Source organism: Candoia aspera, chromosome 4 (genome assembly GCF_035149785.1).
Source record: "Candoia aspera isolate rCanAsp1 chromosome 4, rCanAsp1.hap2, whole genome shotgun sequence".
Lineage (NCBI taxonomy): Eukaryota > Metazoa > Chordata > Lepidosauria > Squamata > Boidae > Candoia > Candoia aspera.
The window spans coordinates 71,571,840-71,587,727 of record NC_086156.1 but is presented as its reverse complement, the minus strand read 5'-3'; the positions used below and the strand labels follow the sequence as shown (position 1 = coordinate 71,587,727).

General features: G+C 43.4%; 1 protein-coding gene across 1 annotated transcript in view; it reads right to left on the bottom strand.

Moving 5' to 3' along the window:
• Window positions 1-14,397: 14,397 nt before the first annotated feature.
• Window positions 14,398-15,888, bottom strand: part of WNK4 (WNK lysine deficient protein kinase 4) — a 36,612-nt gene continuing 35,121 nt past the window's right edge. The window contains exon 20 of the mRNA XM_063300448.1: window positions 14,398-15,650. Within this exon, the coding sequence (XP_063156518.1) occupies window positions 15,648-15,650 (3 nt within the window). The 3' untranslated portion in view covers window positions 14,398-15,647. The remainder of the gene's footprint in view (window positions 15,651-15,888) is intronic.

Genomic DNA, 15,888 nt, shown 5'->3' with positions numbered 1-15,888 from the left:
GAAGAGGCATTAAAACATTTGAAATAAATACAGTTCAATATAAACTTTATGAAAGGGGGAGGTCCAAGGAAGTAATTTAGAAATTAAGAGATAAAACTAGTCTGATATGAAATTGTGCTCTCTTTGAAGTTCCAGCTGAGAATACTCCTAAATGCATCACTGACTGAAGATTAGTTGGTGGGTGAGAGAGAAGGAAAGGGCACCTCAGATACTGAAGTAGTAGATACAACCACAATATGGCTTGTAACATACTTTAGATAAGCCTACCTTTAAGAGAATCTGAAAACTTAAGCTGATCAAAATATGGTTGCACAGATGCTAAAGGGTACCAGAAAGTTTTAACATTTAACACAATTTTTGTGCCAGTGGCATTTAATTCCTTGTTAGTCAAGGAAGCACCTTTTTGAGAAGGACACACTTAATAAGTGGGATCAAGCAAAAAAAACACCTTGATTTAAATTTTATTAAAAGCATCATGTTACTGCCAATGTATTTAATTATATTAAGAACTGCAGATGAGTAACAACTTTTGCAGTTGGGGCATCAAAGGTGGTTCAGGTTATGCAGTTTTAATGTAGCACTTTAAAGCCTTCAACAGTTTTGGACTAGGATGATTACCATATACTTCTGCCTGTATCTGCTTTAGAGCTCTTGCCTGAATCCCCACTAGCAAAATCAGGTTAGCAAACAAGAAGCAAGCTTTGGGCTTGAGGCTGCTTTGCCCCTTATGAAAGGAGTCAAAATCTTGCCTCCTCACTGCAGTCTTTCCTGAAGACTGAGTAACTTCAGGGAGTCAATTCAGTTTTCCCCTTAGTACTTCTACACTTCGTTGTATTTTATAGTATTTCTTCTTGTAGTCACTTTGCATTTGGCCTTTAAAAGAGTTCACAGGCACTTTGCATATCAAATACTTACATGCAGAAAATTAACAACAGCCTTATTTAAAAGGTCCCACTTTGTTTACCACGAAATATGTTTAGCGTTGCACCGTTCAGTTGCAATAGCGTATACTGAACTCAATAGGAATGTGTGTGAATATATCGATTAAATTGAATATCTAGTCACGGGAAGAAAAACTGGGCTTCCCCTCCGAGTTTTTAGCCTTCACTTTGAAGGGCACAAAAAAGATTCATAATTAATTTGAGGTTAAACTGTTCTCACACTCTCACACGCTCACCCGCTCCGGTTCTCAACCGAGCACCGCCGTGCCGTAAACGTGTGTATGACTTTGAGTTTAAAATGTGACTCCTCCCCTTTTCTTAGCATTTGCCCTCACCAAAGATGGCAAAAAAAAAGCGTAACCTTTAGTAGTAACGGTCGGTTTTTTTCAAAATGGCTGCCGTAGTGACAAGCGTGGGTCATAGCCCTCACCAAAGATGGCTGCGCGCTCCTCAGTACTGGGTTTGTCTTCCTAAGGTTAACACCGCCTTTCTCTGTCAAGGTCCTGGGAAAGATGTCGGCGCCGCAACAAGGAGAGCAGTTCTCGCGTGTGCCGCCTGTGAACGCCAAGCCGCAAAGGATGACACCCGTTGGATTTAATTCAGGGCCAGGCATGGCGGCGGTTCGGCGAGGGATGAGCACCCGCAACAACGCCTTGGCCCTCGGGTTAGGAGTTGCCGCCGCAGGAATCTGTATCCTTTGGTAATCTAAGATACCATGGCTGCCCGAAAGAGAAACGCGTGTCGTGGGCCAGTTCCGTTGTTTGCGTCGGTGGGCTCCGGGCAGCGCTACAATAACCTTAAATTCTCGGAGTTCACGAGCGTCCTCATAAGTCCGCAGAAGCTGGTTTAAAAGCGGGGGGTCGAGGGCGGAAATTCAGACGTTGGCTTCTACTGTATTCTGTAGTCCTGGCAAGTAGAGCCTTGGGACCGGCAGACCTATGAAAAATGGATTGTTTGTTATTCTAGTTCTCTCCCTGACTTTTGGCAGGGAAGCTCAAGATAGCCACGTGGGGTTCCCCTATCTTGCCCTCGTTTTATCCTTGCAGTTACAACACAAGTACTGACTGGCTAACATTTACCCTTAGAGTGCCTTGGTCTAGTGCATCTTGAGTTTCTGTTCTCCTAAGCCAACACTTATCCACTACACCATCTTGGAAATTGAAATCTAGTAAGTTTGGGAGGCGCCAGGTTGTAGTACAAGCTTCCACAGTAAGTTGCCTGAAGAGGGGAGTTTCCTTGTGTCCTTTGGCTCCTAAACTATAGGGAAGCAAAGTGCGCTGCTCCCTAGCTTCTTTCCAGCCTATTTCCTGGATCCAGGTGGCTTTGAGCTGGAATTTGCTGGCATTAAGATTTTTTTTTTTCTGGCTGTTTGAGGGTGTAAGAGGGATTTTGAAATGTAAATGTGTATCTTGCTGCATTTCAGTGGCAGTATCTCGGGTTCACCCTGTGTACATGGAGAACACCTGTTGGTATTAATTGGGATGACTCATCCAAACTGATTGGCTCCATTCCACTCCCCCGCCCCGTTTGACATCAGCAATGTGTTCCTTTGTTAAAGCATCTTTAATATCAAGGTTAACTTTTTTTCTAGGGAGAGGTAAATTTTGAAAGGCAAATGGCATTACCCTTCTTCTTTTCTCCAGTCTTTTCCTTTGCATCCAGTTCAGGGCAGGGATAGTGTTGCAGTGTGTTGGCTCTTGACTGGTGATGGAAATTACTGGAAGATATATTTGGTAGGGGCAAGTAGCATTCATGCTGTAATCGTTTTCCTGAGCCTTCATGTACAGATGCTTACACCATGTATGCTTTCTCCCAAGATGTCTTGCTGCATGAGGTAGAAACAGAGGCTGAAATCATACGAGCACAGACAGCAAAGACTTCATCGGAATGAGGCTGAAAGAATTGAAGAATTGCTCATTTGAGATGTTCAAAGTCAGCATTCCTCTTTGTGTGCTCAGGCTCTTCTTGAGGATGTTAAACAAAACTCCCAAGGATAATACCCTGCATTTCAAGATGTTCACTGATAACATATTGCCATGTCTAAGCTATAAAAGTCATGTAATACTTTTATCTGTTGTGTGAAACTCCAATAAACAAGCTCAGTGGACGATGATTGTGTGTGAGAAGTTGTTTTAGGGTACGACTGAAAGCTGCCCAAGGAAGAAGGCTCAGAACTTTTATGTTCTGAGTTATGTTTTAAAATATGTTTACAACTGAAATGTAGATAGTGAATGATTTACTTATCAGTGGTAGAAGTGAACTTTTTGTGCTCCTCATATACATGTAACTTACCAAGGTGTCAGTCTTTATCATATTCATATTTATTATTGCTGTACAAACTTAAAAGGGATGTTTCACTTTCCTGGTGCTTTGGAGGAAAATACTCTTTCAAAGCTGTTTTATGAAGTAGCATGACCCCCACTGTTGTGTATCTTTGTATTCTCTACCCCTTCCCCCCAGCTAGAAGAAACACAAAGTGCCTCAATGAGGTTAATAATATTGCCTCCACAACACAAAGCAGTGCTAACCAAGTCAAATTGTAGACTCCTTGCAAAGGACAAACATTTATATTTCTAAACATGACAGGAAACAAAATTGGAATAATCTTGCTCAAACAACTTAATTCTTAAATCTTCTAAATCTTATTTGGAATTGTACGTTCTGAATACATACAATACTTCTGAAGAATATTGGCTTAAAACACGTGTAATAACTGCATTTGAATTGTACATCCGTTTTTGAGCAGCTGGCAGTGTAATTTTTGTCCATCAATTTATTTAATCTTCTTTTAAATCTTTCCAAATTGGTGATTATTTCTGTATCTGATGGTAGCAAAAGAAATAAATACTTTGCTATTAGCTGTCCTGAAACTCCCAGTACCCAGCTTGAGATATAATCTGTTTAGAATTATGAGAGTAAAAACAAATCCTTTTCCAGTTTATTGATACCATACATAATTTTGTATATTTCTGTCAAGCCTCTGTATACTTTGCTTCTAAACTTAAAAGCCCCAAAGTTAAAACCTTGCAAAAGTATTGATCCATCCTTTTTTTAATGTTTTTTCCTGCAAGTTTTATATGAAGGCATTATAATATTAGCCATTAAATGTTTGATTCCTTTCCAGATAACTAACATGGAATTTGCCTTTTTCTAGCAGCTGTAAGATTGCTGTTTTTACTGAGCTATTCACAACTTCACAATCCCTTTCCTGATCAGTGCCCATCTTGGACTCCATCAATCCATTTATATAATATATATACAATTTTTTTAATACTGAATCACATGTGCCAATTTAATGTTTGCCCTTAATGTTTGCAGCAGACTACCATCTCTAGATTATAAAAAAATTAAAAATAGTAATTTAGATTTTGGCAAAAAAAAAAAACCCTAATCATAAATGGATTGATGGGGTCCAAGATGGGCACTGGTCAGGAAAGGGACTGTGAAGTTGTGAATAACTCACTTGAATGGGTACCCCTAATTCCATATAATTTATGAGTCGATTTAAAAAATACTGTCCTTTGGAAACATTCTATTTACAACCAGTCACTGTAAGAATTGTCTTTTTATTGAAACCTCTTCTGTGCTTTGATCATTCTATAAGAAGACCTCTCTTTTCTTAGCCTATGGACAGTTTGCTTAGAATGCTTCAATAAGGGACTTTATTAAATGGTTTTGAAAGTTATTATAAGCAGTGTCTACCAGATTGCACATTATGCATGTATTTATTGTAACTTTACATGAATAAGAATTTAAGTTTTCAGGAGCTGATTCTTCTTCAGCAAAATTTGTCCTGTAATGTTAGGTTAACTGGCCTATATTTTCTGGTCCTCTTCCCTTCCCCAATGGGGTAAGACTTTTTTTTAAAGATAAATGTTTGATTAGCCTTTTCCCAGGCTTCTGGCACAGAGGTTGCACTTGGGATTATGTTAGGTTTTAAAGCATGGCAAAATCTGTTTGGTCTCCTTTGGTACTTTTTTAGCCCCTATATTCATCCAACTGCCCAACTATTACCCTGATTTCTGTTTTTAATCTGTTTAAAAATAATTTCATTGTTGGTTTAATGATCTTCAGAAGTATATTTTTGCATCCATTATTGTTACCTTGTATTCTTTTTGTTGTTTAATTTCCAAAAGGAAATAGCCTTTTCTGTAATAGGTGCCACAATATTCATTAAGTGGTGGTTGGCTTCGGGGACTTTGCTTACCCTGAGCTCATTTAGCAAGATAAATGAGGAAGGCATTTATGTGTCATAGTCCTATGGGTTAGGAAGCAAGAGCTAGTTTGGCCTAGAGCACCAGGCTAGAAACCAGGAGACTGTGAGTTCTAGTCCCTCCTTAGGCATGAAAGCTGGCTGGGTGACCTTGGGCCAGTCACACACACACAGTCCAGCTCACCTCACAGGATTGTTGTGGGGAAAGGAGGAGGAAGAAGGAGTATTAGGTATGTTCCTCACCTTGAGTTATTTATAAAAAATAATGGGATAATAAAGATCTAAAAGTGGAGCAAAATACAGGTAAGTCTCTTAAAATGCAAGCTTTTTCTTTTCAGATTTGAAGAATGATCCTCACAGTAGATGGCTTAAGCTAATGAGGTCAATACAAAGGCATGAATAATAACATAATTTCTATGGCTTGAAAACCTCCTCCAGGGAGTGATTACAGTATTTAAATAAAAATAATTCTATTGTCACACAGGATAAAATACTGTCATTTAAGGGTTTGTAAGCTGTGTGTAGTTTTTCAGATATTAGAAATATACTAATCGCATGTCAGTTTTAACAGCTTTGTAAATGCATAGCAAATCTGTGCACATATTAAAATACTTCAAAGCATCAAGAGTGGCTTTGAAAGCCCCTTTTCAAAGCATGCCTGTCAAGAGTGGCTTTGGGACTTCTGCAGGAAGTATGGCTTGCAGAGCTGACCACAGCAAAGACCAAGGAACCAGTAAATAGACTGGTTCCTTGGAACCTCTCCAGATAAAAAAAGGACAGGAGATCACCCACATGTGCTCTGGATGGCTGCTCCCCATGAGGAGACCACAAGACAGTGGTTTTCTGCGGATTTGAGCATTGGAAGATGATGGGATTAGCCATCTTGCCTTTAATCCTGAATGAAAGACAATTTTAATCATAAACTTAAGAATTTAAAGAATCTGAAACAGCAAAAAGCTGAATTAGATTTTGATCCTAGAAAGTGGACTAAGGGTCCAGATAAAATTGGAATATTGAAACTTTTACAATAAGATTTTGGAATTAATTATAAAGTACAAACAGCTTCTTGTGGGAAATAGATCCTGTTTTGGTTTTTACAAGACATAACAACGAATTTCATAATTTCAAAAACTGAACACTAGAGGGCACTAAATATTTTAGGTAGAGGAAAGATACACAGGCCTGCAAGATGGTACAAAATGTTATGACAATAAAAATACCGAGGGAGACGTTTGAAGAATGGAATCAGAAAATAGCCACAATATCAACAATATCAGTAATGATGTCTGCTTGGATTTACAAAAGAAATTGGTTGAAGTTTTAAAATTCAAAAGGGAAATACAAATGACAAACCAAGAGAGTAACCTGGATAATTTTTTCCTATTGGATTTACAAAAGAAGCTTGTTAAAGCCTTGCAGAACTCTGTGCAATGGGACAAAGAAGAAATAAATCCTACAACAATATTTGAACTAAGGATTAAGACTGCTAGAAGTAAAAGGAAGGACTATAAAGTTTATTTGATCAAGGTTAAAATACGTTGTTACTTCTCGCTATCCTTTATAGACTTTCTGCTGACACCAGGACTGAAAAGATGCTTAACTTTAGAGAGGGTAAAGAGTTACTAAACTTGTTTATATATGTTGTGATGAAGGTTGGAAGTCACTTCTTTATATATTTTTTATGTTATATTCTTTTTTTTCTTGCACTTTTTACTCTTTATTTATTTAAGCTTAGTTTGTATTCGATTTTATGATTATAATAAAAATTCTTAATAAAACATATATATATTTAAAAAAATCCCTTCTCACCCACATGGGTGATGTGTGTGTGGCTTTAGGAAGTGGAAAAATGAACTTGACATTTAGTATCCATATGATGAGTCTGTGTCTTTTTTTTCAAATGGCAAAAGATCAAAGATTTTTATGGCACAAATCTGCAGAGTTGAACTGCTTAAGTTTTCTATCAAGCAGAATGCTTGCAGACTTTGGCAAGTTCATTTCTAGGCCATAAGCTTTTTGATGTGCTACTTTGACTACTGTATTGCTGCTCTTATTGTTTCTCATATGTTCTGTTTGGAGTAAGTAAATAATTAAACCAACAGTTGACCAGAAGCCAGACAAGGTATTTATCAAATGTGAATTTCTTTAAGGCTCAAAAGAAAGAAGGGAATTTTCCCTTTAGTAAAAGCTGGCCTATATTATTTGTTTGCAATTCAGATTTCAACAGCAGGGTTCTTTTTTCCCCTCTCAGTGTTAAAGATTCTAGAGTATTTTCAGTTCTAGCATGATCAAGAGCTAATTAGGGCAGTTATATCTTAACCTTCTAATACTAGTTCCCCAGTGTCATGTTCATCGTTCCAATGTTACCGCTGCATCGTAACGTTTCGCATGTCATTTGGCTGATGCGTGTTTCGTTTGGGAGGGGAGGAGGATTCTGTCTCATGGGATTGTTATCTGTTTGCAGCTGGATTGGAATGTGTTTGGGTTATCTCGTGTATTCAAGGTTTCTTTCCCAGGACATCAGCAGAAACGGTTACCAGCACCTGGCGGGGGGGGGGGGGGAGTTTGCAACGGCAGGGCAAGGGGAGGGATTACGTTTGAGCTGAGGGTTTTTAGTTTGTATTTGGCGCGCTTTTGCTCATTCTCAGCTTTCTCTGTATTTGCATACTATTCTTTAATAAATCAGATATCATTAAGTTCCTGCTTGTGAGTCTGAGTCTATTAGGGTAGGCAATCCTTACATAAAGCTGAGAATCCAAAAAACTTACCGTTAGCCCCTTTCCAGATTTATTTTGTGAGGGAGAAGTGCTAGCGATGAGCAAACCAAATCCCCAAACCATGGAAAGCGAGGAATCGAGTGAGGGGGAACCCGACGCCACGGTGATAAGAACAGAGAGGGTCTCTACTCCGGAGCTCTCGGAAATTTGGGAGATGTCAAGCTCAAGCCTGGGAGAAGAGGAGGTTGGAGGTAAAAGAGCCCCTGAACCGACTGGCGAGTTGCCAGGCGAGATGATCACCTGGGATGAAACACAGGGACCTCTACCAGGGACGTCCAAAACGTCTTGGAAGCAGCGATACCCGATGTCCCCAACTGTGGTGAGGCAGGAGGGAAAGGAGAATTCCCAAACCCCTGACTGTATAAGGCTGGTGGCCAAATTGGAGTCAATAGAATTCATGCTTCAGAAAATATCAATGGACTGGGGTCCTCAGGAGAGGAGGAGAGGGGAGTCTAGTAATAGGCATTCGTCCCCTTCTTCGCCCCCCCCTTCTTCGGAGGAAAGGAGTAGGACCCGGCACAGAGAGGAGGCAAGGGTGCCGAGAGTGCGAATTTCAAAGTCCCCTCCTCGAGAGCGGAGATCCCTGGGAGCTAGAAGAAAGTCCAACTGCCCAGATGTGGTGAAGGGACTGCCCGGAGTGGGGGTTAAGGACTTTACAGTTAAATTTGACGGAGATCCAACTAAGTTGTCGTTCTTCCTTACTAATGCAAGGAGTTATATGGATGAATGGGGACCGTATTTTCGTTCCGAAAGAGCCAAGATTAATGCCATTGCCACTAAACTGAAGGGGCGGGCTGCCGATTGGTTTGTGCAGTTATGTCAGTTGGATGCTCCTGAGCTGGAGGAGTTTGAAGAATTCCTGTGGGCATTAAAGTTACACTTTGAAGACCCGTTAGCTAAAGAAAGGGCAAAATGGGCACTGAGGGAGCTTAGCCAGGGGCTACGATCTGTAGCGGACTATGCTCTGGAATTTAAGGCTCTGGCTGGGAAGGTGGAGGATTGGTCCCAATCTACCTTAATAGAGCTATTTAAGGACAGTCTGAACACGGAGGTCCTGAGGTGGTCGCTGGGTAGGGACGACCCAGATACCCTGTATGAATGGATACAGTTGGCAGGGAAGGCTGAACATGCCCATGAGACCTTCGCTCACAGGAAGGTGATGAGACATTCCGGCCTCAGCAAGGGTTCCCGCCTTGCTGCGCCTACTGGAAAGTCCGGCCAATGTTCCTGGGAGGAGGAAAGGGAGTGCCGTTATGCGAAAGGGCAGTGCCTCCGATGTGGAAAGGAGGGTCACCGAGCGGTGGCATGCCCGAAGGGCAAGACCGATGATCGTTCGGGGAAGCCGGCGGGGAAATCACCCTCCCTACCCAGGAAAATGAAGGCAGCCAAGGCAGAAACTGAAGTGGAGGAGGTTCCTTACTTCGGGTGCGAGGGGGAGCTCGATTTACACCAGCCGGCGGGAAACGCCAGCCACCTGCTCTAAAGAGCGCCTGTGGGCAGGTGGTGGAGGACGGGCGCGAAGATGTTTTGGTGAGTGCCAATTGTCCCACGCTGAACGTGAAAGTGAAGTTAGGCTCCCGCACAAGGACCGTTGAAGTTTGGGCACTGATCGATTCGGGGTGTTCGCATTGCTTGATGCACCCTGATGTGGTGGCTGCTCTGGAGTTACCCAGCTTTCCACTGCAGCGTCCCATGATTTTTACCCAGCTGGATGGTTCTACTGCGGGAGGGAAACCGGTCACCCATTTCATGGGAATGGTGGCATTACAATTGGGTAGCCACCGTGAAGGGCTGCAGTTTGTGGTGGCGCCTGTGGGGCATCCCCTAGTCATTCTGGGGATCCCTTGGTTGGCCCAACAAAACCCCTATATAAATTGGGTGCACAGGACTTTGACTTTTGGGGATGGTTTCTATCAAGCCCCTGGGGAGGAAGATGCTCCGGAGGCTGCAGTGGGGAGGGTGGCGGCAGCAACCCCACATTTCGCTGTCACACCACTGGAGGGCTTGCTGGAGCAATACCAAAGCTTTGCAGATGTGTTTGGTGAGAAAGAAGTGGACCAACTCCCACTCCATCGAAAAACTGACTCTGCGATAGAGTTGGTCCCCGACGCTCAATTGCCCAAGCCAAAAATTTATGCCATGACTCAGAAGGAACTGGTGGCGTTGAGGGAGTTTGTGGACAAGAACTTGGCCAGAGGTTTCATTGAACCAGCGAATTCGCCAGTAGGCGCCCCTGTCTTGTTTCGGGGAAAGAAGGATGGGACATTGAGACTTTGTACAGATTACCGCAGATTGAATGCAGTCTCGATATTAAACAAATATCCTCTGCCGTTAATAAAAGACATGTTAGCACATCTGGCTAAGGGGAGAATCTTCTCTAAGCTGGATTTGCGGGAAGCCTATTTCCGCATCCGCATACGGGAGGGGGATGAATGGAAGACTGCTTTCAATTGTCCACTGGGTTCTTTTCAGTATAAAGTTTTGCCTTTTGGGTTGGCGGGGGCACCAGGGGTGTTCATGCAATTGATCAATGAAGTGTTACATGAACATTTGTTCAAGGGTGTACTGGTCTATTTGGACAATGTTTTGATTTATACTGAAACTGAAGAGGAACATGAGCGCTTCGTAAAACAGGTGCTTAGCAAACTGAGAAAGGCTGAGCTCTATGCCAAGCTTTCTAAGTGTGAATTTCATAAGACTCAGCTTGACTACCTGGGGTACAGGATCTCTGACAAGGGCATTGAGATGGATCCTGCGAAGATTCAAGCCATTTTGGGGTGGGAGCGCCCGCATACCCGTAGGCAGCTCCAAATTTTCCAACTATTACCGCCAATTCATCCAGGGGTTCGCAGAAATTGCATTGCCTCTTACTGACTTGTTACGTACCAAGGGGTTGGGGGACACATGCAAGGTAAAAACCCAGGGGCATTGCTAAATTGGACAACTGACTGCCAGGTGGCTTTTGACAAACTCAAAAGCCTGTTCACTGCTGAACCCATTCTTCAACACCCTGATCCCACTAAACCCTTTGCAGTTCAAGTGGATGCTTCTGATTTTTCAATTGGAGCGCTTTTGCTGCAAGTGGATGCTGACAACCTCCTGAAGCCGTGTGTGTATCTGTCCCGAAAATTTTCCGAGACAGAAAGGCGGCATGTTTGGGAAAAGGAAGCTTTTGCTGTCAAGGCAGTTTTGGAGGCATGGCACCACCTTTTAGAGGGGGCTAAATGTCCTTTTGAGGTTTGGACTGACCATAAAAATTTGGAAGTGCTCAGCGCACCCCGGAAGCTTAGTCCTAAACAGATCCGCTGGGCTCAATTTTTTAGTCGCTTTGACTTTAAATTGAAATTCATTCTGGGCAAGAAAAACTTCCTGGCTGATGCACTTTCCCGCCTACCCCAGGATGCGGTCCAGGTACCTGACATTGTGGGTACGGTGTGGACAGAACCCCAATTGGGTTTGCAGGCTGTCACACGCAGTCAAACTCGTGCGCAGCTGCCTCCTGCTTCAGTTTCACTGGCTGGGGGGAGGACTCCAGTTCCCTCTCAATTGCAACAACAGTTTCTGCAAGAGGTGAAATCTGATACTTGGTTGCAGGTGAATAGAGACAATTTAATTTGACAAAGGGTTAGCTTGGAAGCAAAACCGCCTCTATGTGCCTGACAGTTTGCGAAGGGAAATTTTAAGTAGATCTCATGATGATAAGGTGGCTGGACATTTTGGGTTTGTCAAAACATTGCACCTGGTACGGCGCCAGTTTTGGTGGCCCACTTTAAGACGTGATGTAAAAAGTTATGTTGCTTCTTGTCCTGTCTGTGCCATGTCAAAACGGAAAGGGGGGAAACCACATGGCCTGCTGCAGCCGGTGGCCTGCCCCTCCTGTCCTTCGGAGGAGATTTCTATGGATTTCATTGTAAATTTGCCTCCTAGTCAGAGAAAGACTGTGATTTGGGTGGTAAAGGACTACTTTTCCAAGCAAGCCCATTTCATTCCGTGTGCTTCTATTCCGTCTGCTCTGCAATTGGCCCACCTTTTTCTAATCCACATCTACCGGATCCATGGTAACCCCTCCTGCTTGGTCACGGACCGCGGGACACAGTTCTCTTCCAAATTTTGGGAGTCATTTTTGAAGCTAGTGGGCACCAAGCAGGCGTTGTCCACTGCGTCGCATCCAGAGACTGACGGATCTATGGAGGTCCTCAATTTGACCCTGGAGCAATTTTTGAGGGCATTTGTCAATTATCAACAGGATAATTGGGTTGATCTGCTGCCTTTTGCTGAGGTGGCTTATAACAATGCCGTTCATCAGAGCACAGGGCACACCCCTTTTCATGTTGTTTTTGGATGGGATTTTGTCCCCATCCCTGAGTTGCCCCAACCCCCCGCGCAGCCCTGCTCTCCTTCTGATTGGGCTGCTCAGCTGGCTGATTCCTGGCTGGTAATTCAGCAGGCTTTGGCTGATGTCCAGTCTACTTATAAGCTGCACGCCGATAAGCGGCGAGCCCTTCAACCTGATTTTAAAGTTGGGGATCAGGTCTACCTTTCCACCAAGTTATAAAGTCCCCACAGCCCACCAGAAAGTTGGCTCCTAAGTTTGTGGGTCCTTTCCCCATTGTGGGAATCGTGAACCCTGTCATGTTTAAACTGGATTTGCCTCACAATCTGAAACGGTTGCGTCCTGTTTTTCATTGCAGCTTGCTCAAGCCTGTCAGCCACTCCGATCATTGGCACCCGCAGCCTCCACCTCCTGCTCCAATCATGATGGACAGACAGCAACATTTTGAGGTGAAGGAGGTCCTTGATTCTCGCAGGCATCATGGCTCCCTGCAATACCTGATTCATTGGAAGCACTTCCCCCACCCTGAGTGGGTGTCTGCCCATGATGTTCAATCTCCTGTTTTAGTTAGACGCTTTCATCTGGCTTATCCTCTGAAACCTGTTCCTTAGTGTTTCGTTTTTTTTTTGGGGGGGGGCGGTATGTCATGTTCATCGTTCCAATGTTACCACTGCATCGTAACGTTTCACATGTCATTTGGCTGATGCGTGTTTCGTTTGGGAGGGGAGGAGGATTCTGTCTCATGAGATTGTTATCTGTTTGCAGCTGGATTGGAATGTGTTTGGGTTATCTCGTGTGTTCAAGGTTTCTTTCCCAGGACATCAGCAGAAACGGTTATCAGCACCTGGGGGGGGGGGAGTTTTCAACGGCCGGGCGAGGGGAGGGATTACGTTTGTGCCGAGGGTTTTTAGTTTGTATTTGGCGCACTTTTGCTCATTCTCAGCTTTCTCTGTATTTGCATACTATTCTTTAATAAATCAGATATCATTAAGTTCCTGCTTGTGAGTCTGAGTCTATTAGGGTAGGCAATCCTTACACCCAGAGTGGCCAGCAGGATATTTACAGTATATGAACCACACAAGCAGGACTGAGCCCAATAGCACTCTACCACTTCTGTTCTTCAGCAGCTGGTATAAGCTGTCCTTGGAGTTGGAAAAACTACGTACCTGACATCAGTCCCCTCCCCCAAACTTGGGTATGCAAGAAGTCTTGGGAGCAAATGACTCAAATAGCTGAAAAGTATGACAGTTCCCGCTTGTCACTTTCACCCAGATCCCTCCATCCATTTGTCTTTGCTGATTTTGTTAGACTCCCTCCTCTGCTTGTAAAGAGCTTTGATCGAGAGGTTGTTCCTCTTTGGTGTATCCAAATTACGGTGGCTTTCATAAATACATTTCTGTTAACTGTGGAATGTGCCCCTTCCATCAAAGAGGTTGGATGTTAAACAGTTCTACTGGGAATGGGGGCAGAAATGAAAAGTAGAATACAGTGTCTTCTGGCAGGGCCACAACTAGGGTCTGTGTCACCCAGGGCAAACATGGATTCCGCGCCCATTTTGGCACCCCCTCAGTGCCCATTTTGGCGCCCCCTCAGCGCTCATTTTGGCACCCCCCCAGACTCATTTTGGCTCTCCACCAGTGCGGCGCCCGGGGCACATGCCCTGGTTGCCCCCCCCTAGCTTCGGCCCTGCCTTCTGGGATTGTGCCAGAATGGAGAAGAGGAGCATTTTATGGTTCTTCCCATTTTACTGGCCCATTTTATTCCCTTGGAAGTTCTACTGATGGCAATGAATGTGAATTTATCTATACCGGCTCCAGCATTACCATAAATTTGCTGCTTATGTGCATACATGCCAGGGAAATGAGAAGACTAGATTTCATGGCTCCAAGCCTTCACTCTTTCTCACCCTGATACCCCAAGAGTACACCTTTTGTTGTTGTTGTTGTTGTTGTTGCCTCTACCAACAAGCACTGGAGGGCTAATGCTGATGTGCCAAACACTGGCAGTCAAGAGGGGGCTTAGTAGGTTGGATCATCTCTCAATGCAGGAATGCAGCCTTCTCTGCTCCGGGAGAGGGGGATTCAAAACAGCCTGTGGATCCTGTGATGCCCTCCAGAGGATTGGTTTCCTGGTGAAGCTTTTGTTGTGCTAATGCCTGCCTTATTGACAGAAATACACGGGGGAAGGTAGGGGTGGATGTCATTATCTCCTACTTGCAACCCTTACTTGTTTCCCTACTATCTGCTTTTCTCATTTTTTGTATCCAAAAAGGTTATGGAGGAAAAAAAGAGTAGCTCTACCAAAAGCCGTTGGCCTGAACTCAATCTTAGCGGGGAGCTCAGAATGCAATAGTGAGTACTGTACAGGGGAAAGAGAAAGAAAGGATCAAAGAATTTGGAATGTTCTCTGAATATATATTTACTTATTTCCTTTGGGTTCATCTTTTATTTACTTTGGCCAGATTGGTGCTGCCTGTTTGAGGGGAACCTTAGCTGAATATGGATTGGCATGTTATAGTAATTACAGGTTTACATGGACATACCAGTTTCCTCATTTTGGAGTTGCTACATGACAACTTTAGATGTATAAAAAGGAAAATAACTTATGCAACATCAACTTTCCTTCCAAAGCCCAACTTTATATATACAGTAGATATATAAAAACTTCATACCCAAGGGTTTCACTCCAAAGTGCAGATACCTCTGTAAGTAAAGTTGTACTCCAATCAAGGCAAAGTTTTCAAAAAGTGCAGAGGAGATCAAGCAGACTGCCATTGCTGCTGGGGCTGAGCTTGCAGCTCAAGCAATGAGGAGGGCCCCCAATTCCTTTAATACTCATCTCCCATAAGACAGCTGCTTAAAGATTTAGAGGAGCCTTTGGTGGCTTTGGGAATTAAGAGGAGCAAGCAACATCCACTCAGTCTAGATTTTGACCTCCTCTTGTCAAGGCACAAAGATCAATAAAGCTTGAAGCATGAGGATTTCACTCCAGAGAACAAAGGATCCCATAGGGCATCTTGCTTCTGTTTCAGTAGCATTCCTTTATAAGAGAGAAACAGCAGAAAGCCATGCACATCCTGGCATTTTCATGAGAAGTCCTCCCAAACAACAGGGGCTTGGCATCCCTTTGCAGACCCAAAGCTTACAGAGAGAAGCTCAGTAGCACTGAGGTGTTGTAATCCTTGCTCCATTGGTAGTGATACAATTCTCAGAGACAGCAGTTCTGTTCCTTTTATCAAGATATCTTTGTCATACTGAATGATGGTGATTGGCCTTATGAATAGAGCAGAAGGCAGATGCTGCACAAGGCCCTTTCATTCCATCCTTTTGAGGGTGGGCAACAGGCTGAGGTAGAGTCCACAAAAGTATCCACAAATGGTCTGGTTACTGAAGAAACAAAGATAACTTGTGAGATGAGTGAATTTTAAATAGCACACATTAGATGTCTACTGCTGGTTGATGAAATGGATGCCTAACACAGGCTGGAGTCACTTAGTGTGCTAAGCCATAAACTTGCTTCATTTTGTAGCAAAATGATCACCCATGTTACTCCAGATGTTACTGGACTTCAACTCATAACATCCCTTGCTACTGGTATTGCTAGCCAGGGCTAAGCTAATGGAAG